At 45.6% G+C, this 20,700-nt stretch overlaps 1 protein-coding gene across 2 annotated transcripts in view; it reads left to right on the plus strand.

Moving 5' to 3' along the window:
- Positions 1-16,154: 16,154 nt before the first annotated feature.
- LOC134948524 (protein SET-like) overlaps positions 16,155-20,700 on the plus strand; it is a 59,100-nt gene continuing 54,554 nt past the window's right edge. The window contains exons 1-4 of one of the 2 annotated variants that reach the window (XM_063936548.1): positions 16,155-16,264; positions 16,829-17,636; positions 19,782-19,859; positions 19,939-20,050. In XM_063936548.1, coding sequence (XP_063792618.1) covers positions 16,890-17,636; positions 19,782-19,859; positions 19,939-20,050 — 937 coding nt within the window. In that variant the 5' untranslated portion in view covers positions 16,155-16,264; positions 16,829-16,889. The other variant, XM_063936549.1, reaches the window with a different exon arrangement.

Raw genomic sequence — 20,700 nt, forward strand, 5'->3', positions numbered from 1 at the left:
GGTGGGGAAGGTGGGTGTTTGCAGGGGAAGGGTGGTGTGGGGTGCGCCTGGCTAGGTGGCCATGCTTACCTGGCAGTGTGGGGCGTAAGTGCGCTGCTGGCTTGTGGCAGGGAATGGTGGGTGGAATCTCTGGCTGGTGCTCCCTTCTGCTATTGGTGTGTGCTGTGCTGACACTGGGACAGGGCAGGAGCTGCTAAGTCCGCCCAGGTCTGTGACTCCACCCAGCGTTAGAAATGCAGCCACAGAGTCACAGGGCTAATATATAGGAGATTGCGCTAAATTTATGTGCCCCCCCCCCCCTCTCTTTTTACCCTCTTTCTACCGTGAGTCTGCAGGGGAGAGCCTGGGGAGCTTCCTCTCAGCGGAGCTGTGGAGAGAAAATGGCGCTGGTGGGTGCTGAGGAGAAGCCCCGCCCCCTCAGCGGCGGGCTTCTGTCCCGCGATTTGGTGTAAAAAATGGCGGGGGCTCATGCATATATACAGTGCCCAGCTGTATATATGGTGCTTTTGCCAGGAGGTACTCAATTGCTGCCCAGGGCGCCCCTCCCTGTGCCCTGCACCCTACAGTGACCGGAGTGTGTGGGTTAGTGTGGGCGCAATGGCGCACAGCTGCAGTGCTGTGCGCTACCTCATGTGAAGACAGGAGTCTTCTGCCGCCGATTTTGACGTCTTCTTGCTTCATCCGCCGGCTTCTGTCTTCTGGCTCTGCGAGGGGGACGGCGGCTCCGGAAACGGACGACCAAGGTTAAGTTCCTGTGTTCGAACCCTCTGGAGCTAATGGTGTCCAGTAGCCTAAGAAGCGCAACCTAGCCGCAGTTAGTAGGTTTGCTTCTCTCCCCTCAGTCCCACGTAGCAGAGAGTCTGTTGCCAGCAGAAGCTCTCTGAAAATAAAAAAACCTAACTAAAATACTTTCTTAATAGCAAGCTCAGGAGAGCTCACTAAAATGCACCCAGCTCCTTCCGGGCACAGATTCTAACTGAGGTCTGGAGGAGGGGCATAGAGGGAGGAGCCAGTGCACACCGTAGTACTAATTCTTTCTTAGAGTGCCCAGTCTCCTGCGGAGCCCGTCTATTCCCCATGGTCCTTACGGAGTCCCCAGCATCCACTAGGACGTTAGAGAAATAATAATAGAATTCCTTAATGCGCTCTTATTGTAAGTCTACTGTTCTATTGCTTATTTTATATCAGTTAGTTTATTCTATATCAGTTAGTTTAACACTATTTCTTTTATAGGCAGGCTTCAACAAAGAGAAAGGATCCCTTGTCGACAGAGATCAAAATAGAAACAGATACACAAATGATATCTCTGTGGAGCGCACTTCTTTAACGTATTAGGCAATTATTTGTCTAATGATAATACTTTTTCTGAATAAATATATATATATATATATATATATATATAAAGAGAGGCTGATTTTACACATTTAGACACCCATATTTAAAAAAACACATGTTTTTATTGTTAAGACAATGTAGTTCAAAATCACATTTTTTAATAAAAATTATAATTGTTTCCTTACAAAGTAATATTGATCATTAGGAATACAATTGTTTGTTCAGTTTATACATTTAAAATTAATAATAAAGATGCTTTCACCCAAAGCGTTTCGTCTTATAGCGACTTCTTCAGGGGTGTTTTCTAAGCAACATTTTTTTCTCTTATTGAAAATGCTCTCAAAATTTGAGGAGATGTTTCCTTCTTAAGAGGTTATAGAAAGTGATCTTTTGATCAAACCATTATACTAGATATAAATCTGGATTCAATTTGGAAGATTTGGGATTTAGATAAGGTAATTTCCACAGTATGACAACATTTAGTTGGATTCCCTAATTAGGACCATCTGATTGCTAGTATCAGTATTAGTATCCAAAAAGAGGGCTTTAGCTGTTACCAAGCTCCTTTCAATTCTCCAGCAGCAATCCTATTTCCACAGTATGACAAAATTTAATCGGATTCACCCTAATTCACCCTAATTAAGACCATCTAATTACTAGTATCAGTATTAGTGTCCAAAAAGAGGGCTTTTAGCTGTTATCAAGCTCCTTCCAATTCTCCAGCAGCAATCCTATATGTCTGCATACATGGGAATGCAAATGTAGAGTGTATATATATATATATATATATAGTGGGGATCGAAGGTTTGGACACCCCAGGCAAAAATTCATTTTAATGTGCATGGAAAGACGGAAAAATCTCCAAAAGGCATCAAATTACAGATTAGACATTCTTATAACATGTCAAAAAAAAGTTTGATTTTATTTCCATCATTTACATTATCAAAAGAACAGAAAACGAAAAATGGCATCTGCAAAAGTTTGGGCACCCTACAGAGTTAATACCTTGTACTGCCCCCTTTGGCAAGTATCACAGCTTGTAAACGCTTTTTGTAGCCAGCCAAGAGTCTTTCAATTCTTGTTTGAGGTATCTTCGCCCATTCTTCCTTACAAAAGTCTTCCAGTTCTTTGAGATTCCTGGGCTGTCTGTGACGCACTGCTCTTTTAAGGTCTATTCATAGATTTTCAATTATGTTGAGGTCAGGAGATTGTGAAGACCATGGCAAAACCTTCAATTTACGCCTCTTGATGTAATCCACCGTGGATTTTGAGGTGTGTTTAGCATCATTATCCATTTGTAGAAGCCAGCCTCTCTTTAACTTCAGCTTTTTCACAGATGGCATCAAGTTAGCGTCCAAAATTTGCTGGAATCTTATTGAATCCATTTTTCCTTCTACTCGTGAAATGTTCCCTGTGCTACTGGCTGCAATACAACCCCAAAGCATGATTGATCCACCCCCATGCTTAACAGTTGGACAGAGGTTCTTTTCATTAAATTCTGTGCCCTTCCTTCTCCAAACTTACCTTTCCTCATTCCGGCCAAAAAGTTCTATTTTAACCGCATCGGTCCACAGAACTTTATTCCAAAATGCATCAGGCTTGTCTTTATGTTCATTTGCAAACTTCAGACGCTGATTTTTGTGGTGAGGACGTAGAAGAGGTTTTCTTCTGATGACTCTTCCATGAAGACCATATTTGTACAAGTATCTCTTTATAGTGGAACAGTGTACCACAACTCCAGTGTCTGCCAGATCTTCCTGGAGGGATCGTGCAGTCAAACGTTGATTTTGACTTGCTTTTCTCCCAATCCTGCGAGCTGTTCTGTCTGATATTTTTCTTGGTCTTCCAGATCTTGCTTTAACTGCCACTGTTCCTGATGACTGCCATTTCTTAATTACATTCCGAACAGAGGATATGGGCATCTGATAACGCTTTGCTATCTTCTTATAGCCTTCTCCTGCTTTGTGAGTGTCAACTATTCTCAGTTTCAGTGTTCTACACAACTGCTTAGAGCAGGGGTGGCCAGACTTTCGGACTTGGAGATCTACTCCAAATTTCAAAAATCTTTTGTGATCTACCATAGTACAAAATCATCATAATGCATTAGTTTCTAGGGAACTGTGAGGCAATGAACACATGGAACGAACTAAACATCAATGTTAGCCTAATTACTGGGTGTTTTTCACATAAACTAAAGTTATTGACAGTGTGAAGTTGACGACGCATGAGGCTGCATGTCTGCTGTTAACTCGCTAAAACACGGTTCCAAGTTAGTTAGGCACATATGTAGGCAGTATTTTAAATGTTCATCAGTCATACGGCTTCTGTATCTTGATTTAATTATCTTAATTTGTGAAAAAACCGATTCACAAAGATAAGTTGACCCAAAAAATGCTGTCAAGTGAAGAGCTAATGATCTCAAGCTTGGGTACAGTTCTTCACTTATTAGTTTCCAGAAATTAATATCAGAAGCTCTTGCTTTCAAAGGGATATCAGATTGCAGCTTTAATATTTCTTCCTCTACACTTGATGTATTCATATTGAACATAGAGGAGATATTACCAGAAATGTCATCAATGTCAACATCAGCAAATGGAAATGACATGAAGACCAGGATAGGCTCAAGCTGCTTAATGTCTTGAAATCGCCTCTCTAGTTCTCCCCAAAGATTTTGGATCTCAGCACAGAATGTATTATATGTGCTGCTGCCTTCAGGATTCTCTTCTATCACTTTCTCAAAACTAGGGAAGTTCCTCAAAATTCCCTTTGCAAGCTGTGACTTTAAAAACTGCAATTTTGATTTAAAAGCATTTATTGAACTAATTAATTGGATAATATTTTTATCCTTGCCCTGAAGTTCAAGGTTGAATGCATTGCAGTGACTGGTTAAATCTGTTATAAAAGCCAACTGTAGCAACCATGATGAATCATGCAGCTGAGATGGACTTTCTCCAAGTGATTCCAAGAATTCAGTAATGTCAGGCAGCAAGGACTGGAATCGTTCTAAGAACTGCCCCCGACTAAGCCACCTAATATCATTATACAACAGCAAATCTTCATATTCAGACTCACTTTCCTCCAGTAAGGTACGGAAAAGTCGTCTTCGTAAACTCCTTGCACGAACTGAGTTTACGATTTTCATGGCAATGTCCATAACATCAGCCATGTTTAAAACTTTAGCACACAGTGCATTCTGATGTATAACACAATGGATTCTTGTAAAATCAGGAAAATCCTCATTTTTTTGACACAGTGCAAGAAACCCATTATTCTTGCCAACCATGGCCGGGGTACCATCAGTAGCAATGCACACTAGTTTGCTAAGAGGAAGACTAGTTTCCTTGGCAAAACTAGCAAAGCCTTTGTAAATGTCTTCACCTCTAGTTTTACCCTTCATAGGGATGAGAGTTAAAAACTCCTCCTTATAACTCATATCAGGAAATACCATTCTTATAAAAACAATTAATTGAGAAGCATCCACTATATCAGTGGATTCATCAAACTGCAAGGAGAAGTAACAACAGTTACTGATGTGTTTTCTCAGCTGCTTCTGTAAGTCATTGCCAATTGCCTCTACTCGTCTCACTGTAGTTTGACGAGATAGTGGAATATCTTTAATTGCTTTCAAGATGTCATCTTTATTTTTAAATGTTTCAAATAAAACATTTCCAGCATTAAGGAAAGCTTCCTTCAACATTTCACTATCCTGGAAAGGTTTCTTATGTTTCACTAAAATATTTGTAATACGGAAAGATGCTTCAGCCGCTGCCTGGGACTGCAAAATAGGTTTTGTGAATGTGAGCTGTTGCGCTCCTAAATTAGTTTTCATGGATTTCAGTTTAGTCTTCCTTAATTCACTATTAGGTGGAAAGTCTTGATCATATTTCTGATGCAGACTTGAGTAATGTCTCTGTAAATTCCCCTTCTTCGCCAGACCAACTTTAGCACGGCATATTAAACATGTGCATTTGTCTTTAAACATTGTAAAAAAAAAAATCATGTTCCCATTCTTCATGAAACTGGTAGTTTTTTGGCCTTTTAGAAACACTCATGTTCAGTAAGTGTGTTAAAACACAATTTATATATAAAAATCTTTTCTGTAATGAACACTATAACAGGGTAAGAAGGTACACAGATCCCTGTGTTTTCAGATAAATTACAGCCAGCAGGAAGTACACAGATCCCTGTTTTTAAGATAAATTACAGCAGTTCACAGATCCCTGTGTTTAAGATAAATTACAGCAGTACACAGATCCCTGTGTTTAAGAAAAATTACAGCCAGGAGTACAGATCCCTGTGTTTAAGAAAAATTACAGCCAGGGTACAGATCCCTGTGTTTAAGAAAAATTACAGCCAGGGTACAGATCCCTGTGTTTAAGAAAAATTACAGCAGTACACAGATCCCTGTGTTTAAGAAAAATTACAGCCAGGAGTACAGATCCCTGTGTTTAAGAAAAATTACAGCCAGGGTACAGATCCCTGTGTTTAAGAAAAATTACAGCCAGCAGTATACAGATCCCTGTGTTTAAGAAAAATTACAGCCAGCAGTATACAGATCCCTGTGTTTTTAAGATAAATTACAGCCAGCAGTACACAGATCCCTGTGTTTAAATTACAGCCAGGAGTACACAGATCCCTGTGTTTTTAAGATAAATTACAGCCAGCAGTATACAGATCCCTGTGTTTTTAAGATAAATTACAGCCAGCAGTATACAGATCCCTGTGTTTTTAAGATAAATTACAGCCAGGAGTACACAGATCCATGTGTTTAAATTACAGCCAGGAGTACACAGATCCCTGTGTTTTTAAGATAAATTACAGCCAGCAGTATACAGATCCCTGTGTTTTAAGACAAATTACAGCCAGCAGTATACAGATCCCCGTGTTTTTAAGATAAATTACAGCCAGCAGTATACAGATCCCTGTGTTTTTAAGATAAATTACAGCCAGCAGTATACAGATCCCTGTGTTTTTAAGATAAATTACAGTCAGGAGTACACAGATCCATGTGTTTAAATTACAGCCAGGAGTACACAGATCCCTGTGTTTTTAAGATAAATTACAGCCAGCAGTATACAGATCCCTGTGTTTTAAGACAAATTACAGCCAGCAGTATACAGATCCCTGTGTTTTTAAGATAAATTACAGCCAGGAGTACACAGATCCCTGTGTTTAAATTACAGCCAGGAGTACACAGATCCCTGTGTTTAAATTACAGCCAGGAGTACACAGATCCCTGTGTTTTTAAGATAAATTACAGCCAGCAGTATACAGATCCCTGTGTTTTTAAGATAAATTACAGCCAGCAGTATACAGATCCCTGTGTTTTTAAGATAAATTACAGCCAGGAGTACACAGATCCCTGTGTTTAAATTACAGCCAGGAGTACACAGATCCCTGTGTTTTTAAGATAAATTACAGCCAGCAGTATACAGATCCCTGTGTTTTTAAGATAAATTACAGCCAGGAGTACACAGATCCCTGTGTTTAAATTACAGCCAGGAGTACACAGATCCCTGTGTTTTTAAGATAAATTACAGCCAGCAGTATACAGATCCCTGTGTTTTTAAGATAAATTACAGCCAGGAGTACACAGATCCCTGTGTTTTTAAGATAAATTACAGCCAGCAGTATACAGATCCCTGTGTTTTTAAGATAAATTACAGCCAGGAGTACACAGATCCCTGTGTTTTTAAGATAAATTACAGCCAGCAGTATACAGATCCCTGTGTTTTTAAGATAAATTACAGCCAGGAGTACACAGATCCCTGTGTTTAAATTACAGCCAGGAGTACACAGATCCCTGTGCTTAAATTACAGCACAGGATTTCTCTTAATTATGTAACAAAAAACCCTCCAATTTTTTTTATATCAAACAACACAGTGAGCTCTCTTCACAGGTCTGCTCACTGTCAGTGTTAACAGCAAATGGCGGGCAGTAAGGAAAGCTGACGCAGGGACACTACGGAGACATGTGAGATCAAAATCCAATAGGCTGGCGCTGTACCACATGACCGGTACAGTGGCCAATAGAAACCACCCGCCCTGACTTCCAATCACGGCCCACGCCTGCTAATTTAGCTGTTTCCAGGGGTGGAGGGGGAGTGTCGGAGGCAGAGGGGGAGTGTCTGCCACACATCACGGCTACAGATGGGAGTGTGTTATTATTATTATTATTATATACATCGACGTATATAATAATAATTATTATTATTAATGACACACTCTCATCGCTGTCAGCCGCAGCACCACACTGCGCACACCGGCGGCAGCACAAGGGTTAACCACCCTTTCGTTGCAGCCGTGCCATACATGTACATAGGGGTGACAGTTACCCGGCTCCCCCGCACACTGCATCTGCTCCCCGGCTTACCTGCTCACTGCTGCTGCCTCTGCTCCCCGGCTCTCCTGGACATCGCCGCTGCTTCGCTGCCCGGCTCTCCCGCACCTGTCGCTGCTGCCTCTGCTCCCCGGCTCTCTGCTTACCGCCGCTGCCTCTGCCCTCCTGTACATCGCCGCTGCCTCGGTCCCCGGCTCTCCCGCACCTGTCGCTGCTGCCTCTGCTCCCCGGCTTACCTGCTCACCGCCGCTGCCTCTGCCCTCCTGGACATCGCCTCTGACTCGGTCCCCGGCTCTCCCGCACCCGTCGCTGCTGCCTCTGCTCCCCGGCTCTCTGCTGCACTTCGTCCGCGCTGCTGCCTCGGCTCCCCGGCTCCCCCTGCTACAGCGTTTGTGTGTGACTGGACGGGCGGCTGTGTGTGCACGGGCAGATGATCGCGATCGACTGGTCGCATGTCCGCGATCGACCAGTCGATCGCGATCGACTGTTTGGCCACCACTGGCTTAGAGGAACCCATGGTGCTGATTGTTGGAGCAAGGTCAGATGAGTCTGGGCTTTTAAAACCTTTGAGATTGACATCACCTGGTCTTTCCAGACGATGATTGAGAACAATCCATGACACTGCCAGGTCTCAGCTGTCCAAAGGGGGCAGTACAAGGTATTAACTCAGCAGGGTGCCCAAACTTTTGCAGACGCCATTTTTTGTTTTCTGTTCTTTTGATAGTGTAAATGATGGAAATAAAATCAAACATTTTGTGACATGTTATAAGAATGTCTAATCTGTAATTTGATGCCTTTTGGAGATTTTTCCATCTTTCCTTGGCTTCTTTTTGCACATTAAAATGAATTTTTGCCTGGGGTGCCCAAACTTTCGATCCCCACTGTATATAACAATGTAATTAGCGGCACTCCTGGGACTTATTCAAGTTAATAAACGAGACCACCCCGTTTATTCCAGCTTTTATTTTTGAATAATTTAACAGCTTCAGTATTAGATTTCACATTCTCAAATTTCTCAGCAAGTCTCAATTTCCTACCCATTTTAATGTGAAATCTAATACTGAAGCTGTTAAATTATTCAAAAATAAAAGTACCTATGATCCTATATCGCATAATCCAAGCATAAGGACCTTCAACAGAATGCTTGATTCTGATATTAAGAAATCCCTAGCCAAGCAAAAAAAGATCAGGTATAATCTTTCTGCGGTAGAAAGAAGGGCACTATATGAAATAAAAAACAACCCAAACATCACTGTGAGACCCGCAGATAAGGGGGGAGCAGTTGTTGTATTAAATACTACAGATTATGACACTGAAGTACAGAGTCAATTAGCAGACACTGGGACATATAGGTTATTACCCGGAGATCCAGGTTTGGCCTTTAAAAAACGTTTAGATAATGTCTTAGACATGGCATTTACCCAGGGATGGATAGATGAAGACACTGTTGGTTTTCTGAAGACAGACTTTCCAATTACTCCTATCATATATTTGATACCACGGGAGGGTTAGCCATGACTAGACGAGCGTTGACTGCATCACATAAGGGCTCCCCTCCGGTTGACTTCCTGATGGATCTGCTGGAATTGATCCTGACCTGTAACTATTTCATGTATGGGGGGCGATACTATCTCCAAACAGCTGGTACAGCGATGGGGAGTAATATAGCCCCATCGTATGCAAATCTATATATGGATGCGTATGAGACTATGAACATCATCCCGCCGTTTGGGGATAGTATCGCCTTCTATCGAAGATTCATAGATGATGTTTTTCTTATATGTGTGGGTACCCAGGAAGCCTTAATGAATATGGTAGAGTATTTGAATGGTCTTGAATCAACGATTAGGTTCACTATGCACTCGAGTACTGAAACAGTAGATTTCTTAGATGTCAGTATTTACATCACCAATGACGGCTATGGTTTCAGATTGTATAGAAAGCCGACTGACAGGAACACCTTACTGTCATTTGACAGTCATCACCCTGGTTCATTGAAGCAAAATCTACCCATATCTCAATTTTTAAGGGTTCTCAGAAATAATTCGGATGAAGAAGTGGCTGTCAAACAATTGGAGGAGATGAAAGTGAGATTTGAGGCAAGGGGATATGACAAACAGACCATCAGCAGATGCCTACATAAAGCCAAAAATATTCATAGGGGAGCCTCACACAAAAAATGCAAGGAGGATAATCCGTTTGTTATCTCCACTACATTTAATACGGCCGGACCGGCTATTCGAAAAGCGGTCAGAAAACTATGGCCAGTAGTAAAAACAGATCCTGCTCTTATGAAAAAACTACCTGACAAACCATTACTAAGCTTCAGACGTGCTCATAATCTAAAAGACATCCTGATGCAGCCGGACAGATCAATGTCACAAGCCTCGGATATGTGGCTGATGCCTAAGAAATTAGGATGTTTCAGGTGTATAAATTGCACCACATGTAGAAGCATGACCACAGGTCAAGTTTTCCATCACCCACATACAGGAGCGAAAATATCTATTCGCCATAGATTGACATGTACCTCTGACTATGTGGTGTATACCCTGACGTGTCCATGCTCCTTAGTGTATGTGGGAAAGACTATTCATCCATTCCGCGAAAGAATGGCCAACCACCGACTTTCCATCAGGAATGCTATAACAAGTGGCACCTCAGATAAACCTGTGGCCAGACACTTTTGTGAAGCACGACATCCCTTGGCATCCCTGAGGAGTATAGTGATTGACAGAGTAGAGCTGCCAAAAAGAGGTGGAGACCGAGCGAAACTTCTACTGAAACGAGAAGCTGCGTGGATTCATAGATTGGACACAATACGACCTCGTGGCCTTAATGATGGAATACACTACAGTATTTTTTTGTAATGACGGTCCCATGATGGCTCCATGGTTATTTCTTTATTTATATTTTTTGCATTTTTTATTTTTATATATATATATATTTTTTTTGTTCCTGTCGTCGGTTATCTAATTTTTCTTTTGTTCTTTACAATCCTTGAAACCGAAAACCAATATGAGATATAGGATCCTATTGTACACATAGGGGATCTCTGAGGAATCATATATTAATGATTGGGACGGGATCCATCGTATGTGTATAATTAGGACCAAGTAATAGATCTTGAATTGTAATGTGATGGTCTTTATAATGATACTCAGTATATCCTATTCTCCTCTGACAAAAACTTACTCCCTCTGCAGCCTTAACTAGATGGATATATATGTGTGTATATTTTTTATATACACATATGTCCTATTTAGGTGATTACATATACTATATTGCTAACTGTGCATTATAAATTCAATAGGAATGTGGTGCGCCCTTAAGACGCACCTCTCTCTGTGGTAGTGACTTTTTGCGTTCCACGATCCGGATGTCCGGTTTACGGTGGAACGCATTTCATCACACTGGGCCTGTTATTAAATAGCGCCTTGAAGAACTGAGTATGTGGTGAACTTATGCGCTCCACAGTCCGGATGACCGGCCTATGGTGGAGCGCATCGGATCTCATTAAACTTGTTGCCAGGTAGCGCCTTGAAGCTCCGATCATGTGACCTTTTGCGTTCCACAGTCCGGATGTCCGGCCTATGGTGGAGCGCATCGGATCTCACTAAGCTTGTTGCTAAGTAGCGCCTTGAAGCGCCGATCATGTGACCCGCCACTTGAGGACACACTATGATGATGTCCTGTATGCTAATGCGCTTTCACGAATGCGTTCCACGGACCGGAAGTGCGGCCGGCGGTGGAACGCACGCCGTGTTTATTGATTCTATTGTGTAAAAATGGGATGCTGGCTGCAAGAGGGGGTGAGAGAGATATCATTGATATGGAGATACGATATAACACAGTGACCTTTTGATTTTAATATATGTCTGTTGAAATGTCTAATGTATGTAATTGTTTGTGATATGGGGTGTGGGGGAGTTGCTGAGATTAATTGGAGGGAGGGATTCACATGGGTATATAGGTAGCACTAGTTCATTGCACTGGTATCTTGACAAAGGTCAGAACCATGACTGAAACGTTGACATAAACTATTTGCTGTTGATGGTTTGAATAAACTTTTTTCTACTTGAAGACTGGTGAGTGCTCCCCTAATTTGGAATTGTATTGGAGTGGAAATTTTCTCCCTCATTGGATGTCACCCCAGCACTGTTTATATTCAAACGTGAGTGTGGACCCTCTATCTTTATATATATATATATATATATACTAGGTGCTTCATCGCGCCCTACGGGCGCTCTTCACACCGTCGCAAGGGGCTACGCCCCCTTAACCCTTGCATGCCTTTCTGGGGTTTAATATTTGTATTATATGGAGTATTACCTGCATTCCTTTGTTAGTGGTTAAATATTGCACAATGAAAGGGCGTGCGATGGTGAAGGAGGCGCAGCCCCTTGCGACGGCGTAAACAGCACCTGCAGGGCACGATGTACAGAATGTAGCGGGTGCGGGACTGCGGATGGTGTCTGTAGATGCTGCGGGTGGAGGGGGGGCAGAAGTGGGGGTGGGGCCCGGATGCGGAAGGTTCGGGAGGTGCTGCGGGTGGGGGAGGGGCAGAGGAGTGGGGGATGCAGATGGGGGAGGGGTCCGGAGGCACTGCAGGTGGGGGAGGGGCAGGGGTGCCACGGGTGGGAGAGGGGCAGGTGTGGGGATGTTGTGGATGGGTGAAGGGTTCCGGAGGTGCTGTGGGATGGGAAGGGACGGGAGTGCCGGGGGTGGGGCAGGGGACCGCAGGCACCATGGGTAGGGTAGGGGCAGGTACGGGTGGTGCGGCGATGGAGAAGGAGGTCCGGAGGTGCTGCAGGTGGTGGAGGGGCAGGTGCGGGGGAGCCATTGGTGGGGGAGGGGTGGGGGAGGGGGGGACCGCGGATGGAGGAGGGTGTCTGCAGATGCTGCAGGTGGAGGGGGGCAGGTGTGGGGGGAGACATATAAGGGGGGTGAATGGTGGAGGGGGCCTGGAGGTGCTCTGGGTGGTGAAGGGGCGGAGGAGTGGGAGCCGCGGGTGGTGTAGGGGGTCTGGAGGCACAGCATGTGGGGGAGGGGTGGAGTGCCGCATGTGGTGGAGGGGAAGGTGCGGAGGTGTGGTGCATTGGGGTGAGGTCTGGAGGCGCTGCGGGTACTGTACCTGCCAAAAAGGTAGTTGGAGGGTATGCAGTAACAGAGCCAGGACAGGGGCGACAGGGTCAGAACAGGGTTGACGGGGCCAGGACAGGGGTGACAGGGTCAGAACAGGGGTGACGGGGCCAGGACAGGGGTGACGGGGCCAGGACAGGGGCGACGGGGCCAGGACAGAAATGACAGGGACAGGATAGGGGTGACAGGGCCAGGGTAGGGGCGGCAGGACAGGGACAGGGGTGACGGGGCCAGTATAGGGTTGACAGGGCAAGCGCAGGGGTGACAGGGCCAGGATAGGGGTAACAGGGCCAGCATAAGGGTGACAGGGCCAGGATAAGGGTGACAGGGCCAGGATAAGGGTGAAAGGGCCAGGATAAGGGTGGCAGGGCAAGGCCAGGGGTGACAGGGACATGACAGAACACAGGGCACGGGAGAGATTGGTATTAGGGACAAAACAGTGGTGACAGACAGATGTGTCTTACCGGAGTCACTGCTGCTGGCTGCTGCTGTTCCACTCCAACCTGTTGGGATCTGCTGCTGGTGGAGACCTGGCATGGCTGACTCTCTCAGGCTGGAGTCCTGCTTCCTCTGCCCGTCCGCATCCCTCCCCCCCTCCTCAGTCACACACCGCAGACCTCGCGCAGCTGCCGGGCACTGTATTAAGGGGAGACTGGAAATGACTAGTTAGCCCCCAGGAGATGCTGCGGCTGGAGGGAGGAGGGGGTCATAGCATGCACGTGGCGCGGACCTCGCGGCTGCCGGGCACTGTGGTAAGGGGAGACTGGGAGTGACTGGTTAGCTCCCAGGAGACGCTGCGGCTGGAGGGAGGAGTGGGTCGGAGCCTGCAGGCAGCTCGGATTTCTGCAGCGCTATCCGCCAGCTAAAGTGTGTGAATGAGCTGGGCGCACCTCACTGCGGGTGGCAGTGCTGCAGCTAGCGGTGGGGTTGCCGGGGCTGGAGATAACAGAGGCAGTACGGAACCTGCACAGCGGCAAGTGCCCAATAAAACTGCAGCTAAGAAGCGTGGAGTGTGCCAGAAAGTGACGCTCCTCCGCACCAGAGAGACCCTGCTGAGTATGCCGATGTGGGGGGTCAAGCACACAGTGAGCCGGTGCCCATCTGTCTGTATGACATACCCCTCACACACACCCATACCTCCCAAATGTCCCAATTTTCGCGGGACAGTACCATTTTTTGGGGTCCGTCCCGCTGTCCCACCCGCGGGTCGCAGTGTCCCGCGGTGGGGGGGGGGCAGTTGGAAAGCTCCTGTACTTGCTGTTCTGCTTAGCAGAGCAGTGGTGAATAGTGGAGACAGAGGGTGAGGGGGCATCAGGGGGTACGGATTAAGGGGGGGTTCCAGCAGCAGAGCCGGATTAAGGGGGGGGCAGGGGGTACGTACCGTTGGCCCCACAGTTTTAGGGGGGCCCCCGGCTGGAGTAGCTCTGTCCCAGCTCAGAAGCTCCCCCCCACCCCACCAGTCCTGCCAGCAACAACGGCAGCATTGTGCTACAGTCAGCACACGCTGCTGCGTGTTGGCAGGTCTGTGGTGTTACAGGGAGGCAGCAGTCTCCCTGCTTTCTTCTACCTGTGCGGGTGTGTAGGGGGGAGCGACCACCTCCTCTGGATTTAGCCCTAGCTGAGGGGCCAAAATTCCATAAAAAAATAAAAATTCAGAATTTGCATAAGGGGCGTGTCCGCGCGGGTGCGATTAGGCCACGCCCCCAACCCCACAGCAGGCACAGCAATGAGATAGGGCTCCCCTGTCTCAAGTGCCCTGGACTCATAATCAGCCCCTGGGGGCATGCCAGCAGCTCACAGAGTGCTGGGCATGCCCCCTCACTGACGAAAACGGGGGCCCTCCCGTGAAGCCACGCCCCCTTTTCGCCAAGTGTGTGTCCCTCCTTCTGCCTGAAGAAAGCTCCTGCAGAAAGCTGAGAGGTATGCACCCCTGCATGTGCCATGCCCATACTATCTGCTTCTGCTCCTAGTCTCCTATAGATTTGGCCAGATCTGTGACTCATTTGACTAACTCCGCCCACTGTTTTGACTCCGCCCAGCGTTAGCAAATGAAGCACAAAGTCACAGATCTGGGCTATTATATTTATATATATATACCGCCACTCAATCCCAATTGCAGTATACATTGGCAGTGGACAGGTATATAGGTGGTCATTCCGAGTTGTTCGCTCGTTGCTGATTTTCGCTATGCTGCAATTTGTTGCTAACTGCGCATGCGCATGGTATGCAGAGCGCATGCGCTAAGTTATTTAACACAAAACTTAGTAGATTTGCTGGTGTTCGTGCGGCAATTTTCAGTCGCGCTGCTGATCGGTGAATGATTGACAGGAAAGGGGCGTTTCTGGGTAGTAACTGAGCGTTTTCCGGGAGTGTGCAAAAAAATGCAGGCGTGTCAGGGAAAAACGCGGGAGTGTCTGGAGAAACAGGGGACTGGCTGGCCGAACGCAGGGCGTGTTTGTAACGTCAAGCCAGGAACTAAACGGACTGAGCTGATCGCAATCTAGGAGTAGGTCCGGAGCTACTCAGAAACTGCAAGAAAATATTTAGTAGCAGTTCTGCTAATCTTTCGTTCGCTATTCTGCTAAACTAAGATACACTCCCAGAGGGCGGCGGCCTAGCGTGTGCAATGCTGCTAAAAGCAGCTAGCGAGCGAACAACTCGGAATGACCCCCATGGACATTATATGTAGCGGCACTCCAAGGACTTTTCAATTAAATGTAGATATAAGCATCAAGCACCTAAAATCATATCAATGTTTGTTTTTTTAATTAAAACTTTCATCAGGACTGTCCTGGCGAAAGTTTTAATTAACAAAACTGAAACGTTGATATGATTTAAGGTGCTTTATCCTTATATCTACATTTAGTTGAAAAGCCCTTTGAGTGCTGCTACGTACAGTATGTCTCTCTCTCTCTATATTTATACCTTTGATAATTTTATTGATCAAGGCCCCCACAACTGTGTTGCCCAGAGGTCCCCACAAAAACGCTTCTATAACCTTGTCTACAGTGAAGACACCATATAATTTTTGTCTATAGACTGGGAGACATTAGAACGGAAAGAGAACACGTCTGGGATTCTTCTTTCCATGGTATATAGATAGTGCATTATTGAATGGAATCGATTCTAGAATGACAGAACAGTCACGCTATTTATCACGAGAAGAGGTTCCCGCGGTGCACTATGGGCAGTACTCTCACAGCCCGCCCGCTCCACACGCTGGAGGATTGCGTTCCAGGCCTCGCTCTGGCATAAAGCGGCAAAGACCTAAGAGGGCGATTTACACTCTGCCTTTCTATTGGTCCCCACCTTGCCGGGGCGTGGCTCGCGTTACACTCCCCGCGGCGTGATTGGCCGGACGAGGCGATTGGCAGCGGGGGATGCGTCAGGCTCGGGCGCTGTTGTCCGAGGAAGCGGCCGCGGCGAGCTCGTCGTCACGTGATCACGGTTCGTATTGGGCGGGAGATGCTGGCCTCTGGGCCCGAGCGGCCGTCGGTGACGTCCGTTCGTCACGTGCACGGTTGTTGACGTGACGTGGCGCCCGGGCACTGGTGTAGATGTGACAGAGGGGCCGTGACGTCACGCGGTGACAGCTCTATCTTCCTCTCTCTTTCGCTCGCTTTATCTCGTGGTCGCCGCCGGGGTGGGGGGGACACAACTTTTTGAGGGGGTCCCGCTGTGGTGAGTTCGTGTGTTTGGAAGCTGGTGTCGCACTGGCGGGCAGGGCGACGGTGCAGTGTTGTCCTGGGGGAGCTGTGGGGTGCTGGGTGGCCTTGCAGTGTGACAGCTGCTCGGTTTAAAGTTGTCCTGTCACTTACACACGATGGAAGCATCCATTTTGTGGTCCTAACTAATATTCATGAGAGTGTAGCCTATCAGAGCGCTAGGAGCCATGGCCTCATGAATATTCATCGGTCCTCTTGAATATTAGGAGGATTCCCTCATTGAGTCATTGCTCCCCATCAGACTGCATGCCTGGTGCTCTAACATTGTCTCTTCTTTGATTGACAGATGACGAAGGGCCATGTGGTGCATTGGTGACTACCTACCGATACGTTGAAGTCTCTTCATCATGAGTTGCCCCGAGAAGAATGAAGAGTGCTCGCCTCCGCCAGCGAAACAGAGGAAGGTCTTGGAGACTGAGGAAAAGGAGAAGACTAATGGAGCCCTCGATCGGCCCGCAAGTCAGGAGGCTGAGGCTGCTCAGGCTCTGTGGGATTTGATCAACTGGCGGGAGCCGGGTGATCAAAGATCGGAAGGCAAAGAGCAACCAGGCAACGTTACGCCGCACACTCCGGAGAGAGGAGGTACAGAAGATCCCCATGTGAGACTCCCTGTGTGTACCCCTGAGAGGGGAGATACAGGGGAGAGTGCCCAAGGGACGCCGCACATCCCAGAAGGCGGCGAAACTGGAGAGAAGAACCCAACACCGTTAAAACCAGACCCTGTAAAGACTGACACGGAAGTAGATGAAGATCCAGGGGATCAGCGTAGACGGAGTGCTCAGCAGAGCCTCGAGAGAGCAGATTCAGAGGAGCCGGCTGTTTTGTCACCTCTGTCTTCGGATTCAGAAGCGGGTGACCCCCGATCGTGTAGTGAGGGTGATGAGTGTTGCATTGTGTCTGTTGGCACCCAGGCCACCAGCACCGATCGTTCCCTACAGGCATTGGAGTCTGTGCAGCAGGAACTCAGGGCAGTAAATGAACGGGCTGACCGGGCTTTGCTCCAACTCAAAAGGCGTTACGGGCAGTTGAGAAAACCACACATCCAGAAACGCAACGCCATTATTCGCACCATCCCTGGTTTTTGGGTGACTGCTGTATCCTATTTTAGTGTTTAAAGGTGCTGTACATTTTGGAACAATCTAGCTCCTTTAACTAAATCTCCATCACGTGTAGCCGTTTAGTGGTAGGTCCACTGGTACCCCCAATGAAGTGCCAGTTGTGTCTATGTGCATGAACCAGAGAAGAGCTATTCATGTAGGCTGAGCCTGTTTTTTTTAATTAATAAAGAGTCTGCAGTGCAAGTTGCACCTGATTGGATTGGCGTTGTTATGGTCCAATCAAATGCATGCTTATATTCTGCCAGATACACCAGACCAACACTTCAGTACGGGTAATGGTAGCATAAGCCTGTTAGCTTTGGACACAGATTGACAAGGGGAGATTCATTATTTATTTATTTATTTAATAAGGTGAACATAGCAAACAGATTATACTTATTAATTTAGCACGTTTTAGAATCTGATTGGTTGCTATTGGCAACATCTCCACGTCTCAAAAACCGTACTTTAGTAACTATACCCCAAGGAGTTTAGAAAGGGAGACCTGCAGTAGTTTGCATCATGTGATAACTAGCTGTTTGCAAACAAGCATAGGCCATCAGCTCTGGCTGCCTATACCGATTTTAAACTTGGCCCACAAATTGCTGTCAAAAGGATCAATCGCTGTTTGCCCCTTATGGTTCTGCAGAAGAGCCGGTTTATTCAAGGGAGTGTGAATTATTATTTTAACTTTACGATTTTTTTTTCATAATCCTGAGGTCTAATGATGGTTGATGGTATCTGTTTACAAATAACTGCTATACAGAGCACAATTTCTACCTATCTTTAGGAAGTCAATGCTTATTAAGCCCCATATAAAAGATAGGGGTAACTGTGGTGGAAAAAGTTTTGGCGGTGCTCATAGATAATAGGCTTAATAACAGTACGCAATGTCAAAATGCAGCAAAGAAGGCAAGTAAAGTCCTTGCGTGCATAAAACGGGTTATTCAGTCAAGGGGCGCAGATGTAATCCTGCCTGTCTAAATCATTGGTACGTCTGCATCTGGAATATTGTGTTCAATTTTGGGCACCATATTATAAAAAAAAGATATCGGGGAGCTTGAAAGAGTTCAAAGGCGCGCTACTAAGCTGATTAAAGGGTTAGAGACACTGGAGTATGAGGAAAGGCTTACTGGGTTAAATTTGTATTCCCTTGAAAAGAGGAGACATTAATATCTTCAAATATGTAAAGGGTCAATACAAAGTGTTAGCATTGGATTTGTTTATTAATAAAACTTTATATAGGACACGTGGGCACTCACTGAGGCTAGAGGAGAGAAAATTCCGTACACAACGTAGGAAAGGGTTCTTCACCATAAGGGCAATAAGGATTTGGAACTCTGCTGGAGAAGATAATAATGGCGGACTCTTTAAATACATTTAAAAACGGATTGGACAGTTTTCTAGCTGAAAAAGGCATCCAAGGCTATAGCATTTAATATATTGACATTATGTATATGGGAGTGATACGAAATATAGTTGTCAATAGGTACGAAACCATTATTTTGTCTGGTGCATTATAATATGCACTGCTTAACACTGAATACAGGTGGAACCAGATTGGCATTTTGCCTTTTTTCAACCTCGCTATGTAACTATATATAATCTTTTAGTTAAAAAAAAAAAGTTAAAAAGTGTGTGTTATTAAAATACTATTCCGGCTGCAGTGTAGTGCAACAAGGTTGATTATGGGTAAAGATCAGTGTCTGCCCTCCTTAGTGAGGAATAGTGTGTGTATGTGTATAATGGTGAGCATACACTACTCACTGCTAACGTTTTTATTTTCTCTAAAGAACCCTCTAGTAAGAACGAGCATGTTTCTTCAAACATTTTCTCTATTTTAATTGACAGGTGTTACCCTTGCTCTTGTATGTTCAGGTGACTTAATTATTTAATACTACTTACCAGCCCGTCAAAATGACAGTGTCAGTACCGGTGGCTGTGCGCGCCTGAACAGCGCAACACTTGAATTGCTCCGTTGGGCACCGTCTAGTGACCGCCAGCGAGCAAAACACTTGAATTCCTCCCCTCCATAGAGGTGAGGAGCAGCGTTCGCTTTTTATTATATAGGATTGGGAATACTGTAATGCTAATAGATATGACCGCTATTGGTGTACACTCCTTAACTTCTCGCAACTTCAGTTTCTCAATCACCCGCAACTGTCGGCTATGATTGATGACCGTGACGAGGACACGCTGAGTTACATGAACAAATTGCAGGTAGGTAAGAAACATGACACTTCCCGGCATTGACTTGTGCTATTTCCATACTGTACCAACCCCATTTCCTTTTGTATAGGTGGAGGACTTCACACACCTAAAGTCAAGTTGTAAGATCAAATTCTACTTCAACTCCAACCCTTACTTCAAGAATGATGTGATCATCAAGGAGTTTCAGTATGGCTCCTCTGGTGAGTGCTGTTTTTGTAATTAGACTAGACCAGTGTTTCCCAACCGGGGTACTCAAGGCACACTAACCGTCCTGGTTTTAGTGATATCCAGGCTTGAACACGGGTGACTTAATTAGTAGCTCAGTTATTTTGATTTAACCATCTGTGCTGAAGCCTGGATATCACTAAAACCTGCACTGTTGGTGTGCCTTGAGGACCGCGGTTAGGAATGCCTGGACTAGACATTGTGAGTCAGTGATTTGGAGTCTGTATGGGAACCGCTTCTGCCCCAATGACTTGTTTTCAAGGCAGCACTTTTGTAATTTTTGTTTTTTTATTTGAGTATTTTCACATTAGCACAACCTTTCTGCCTCCCTCTTCCTCACTGCTTCATATAGCAGATAAGTCCCATACTTTGGATACCCGCTTACGCCCAAAGTCAGGTTTTGCAGCTTAGTATTTATTTGAAATATACAAAGCAAGAGGGCTCAGTTTGTCCCGTCCACTTCAATAGACAAGAAGAGAAATGTTCATTGCTGACCTGTTAGGTCTGTCTGTAACCTTCCGCCAATACATATTAGAGTACACATATGGATAAATATAAAGGGCTATCGCTTTAATGATATTATCCTAAAATATCAAACACTTAGATTGAGTGATCCTGTGCAGAC

The sequence above is a fragment of the Pseudophryne corroboree genome, chromosome 8 (genome assembly GCF_028390025.1).
Source record: "Pseudophryne corroboree isolate aPseCor3 chromosome 8, aPseCor3.hap2, whole genome shotgun sequence".
Taxonomy (NCBI): Eukaryota; Metazoa; Chordata; class Amphibia; order Anura; family Myobatrachidae; genus Pseudophryne; species Pseudophryne corroboree.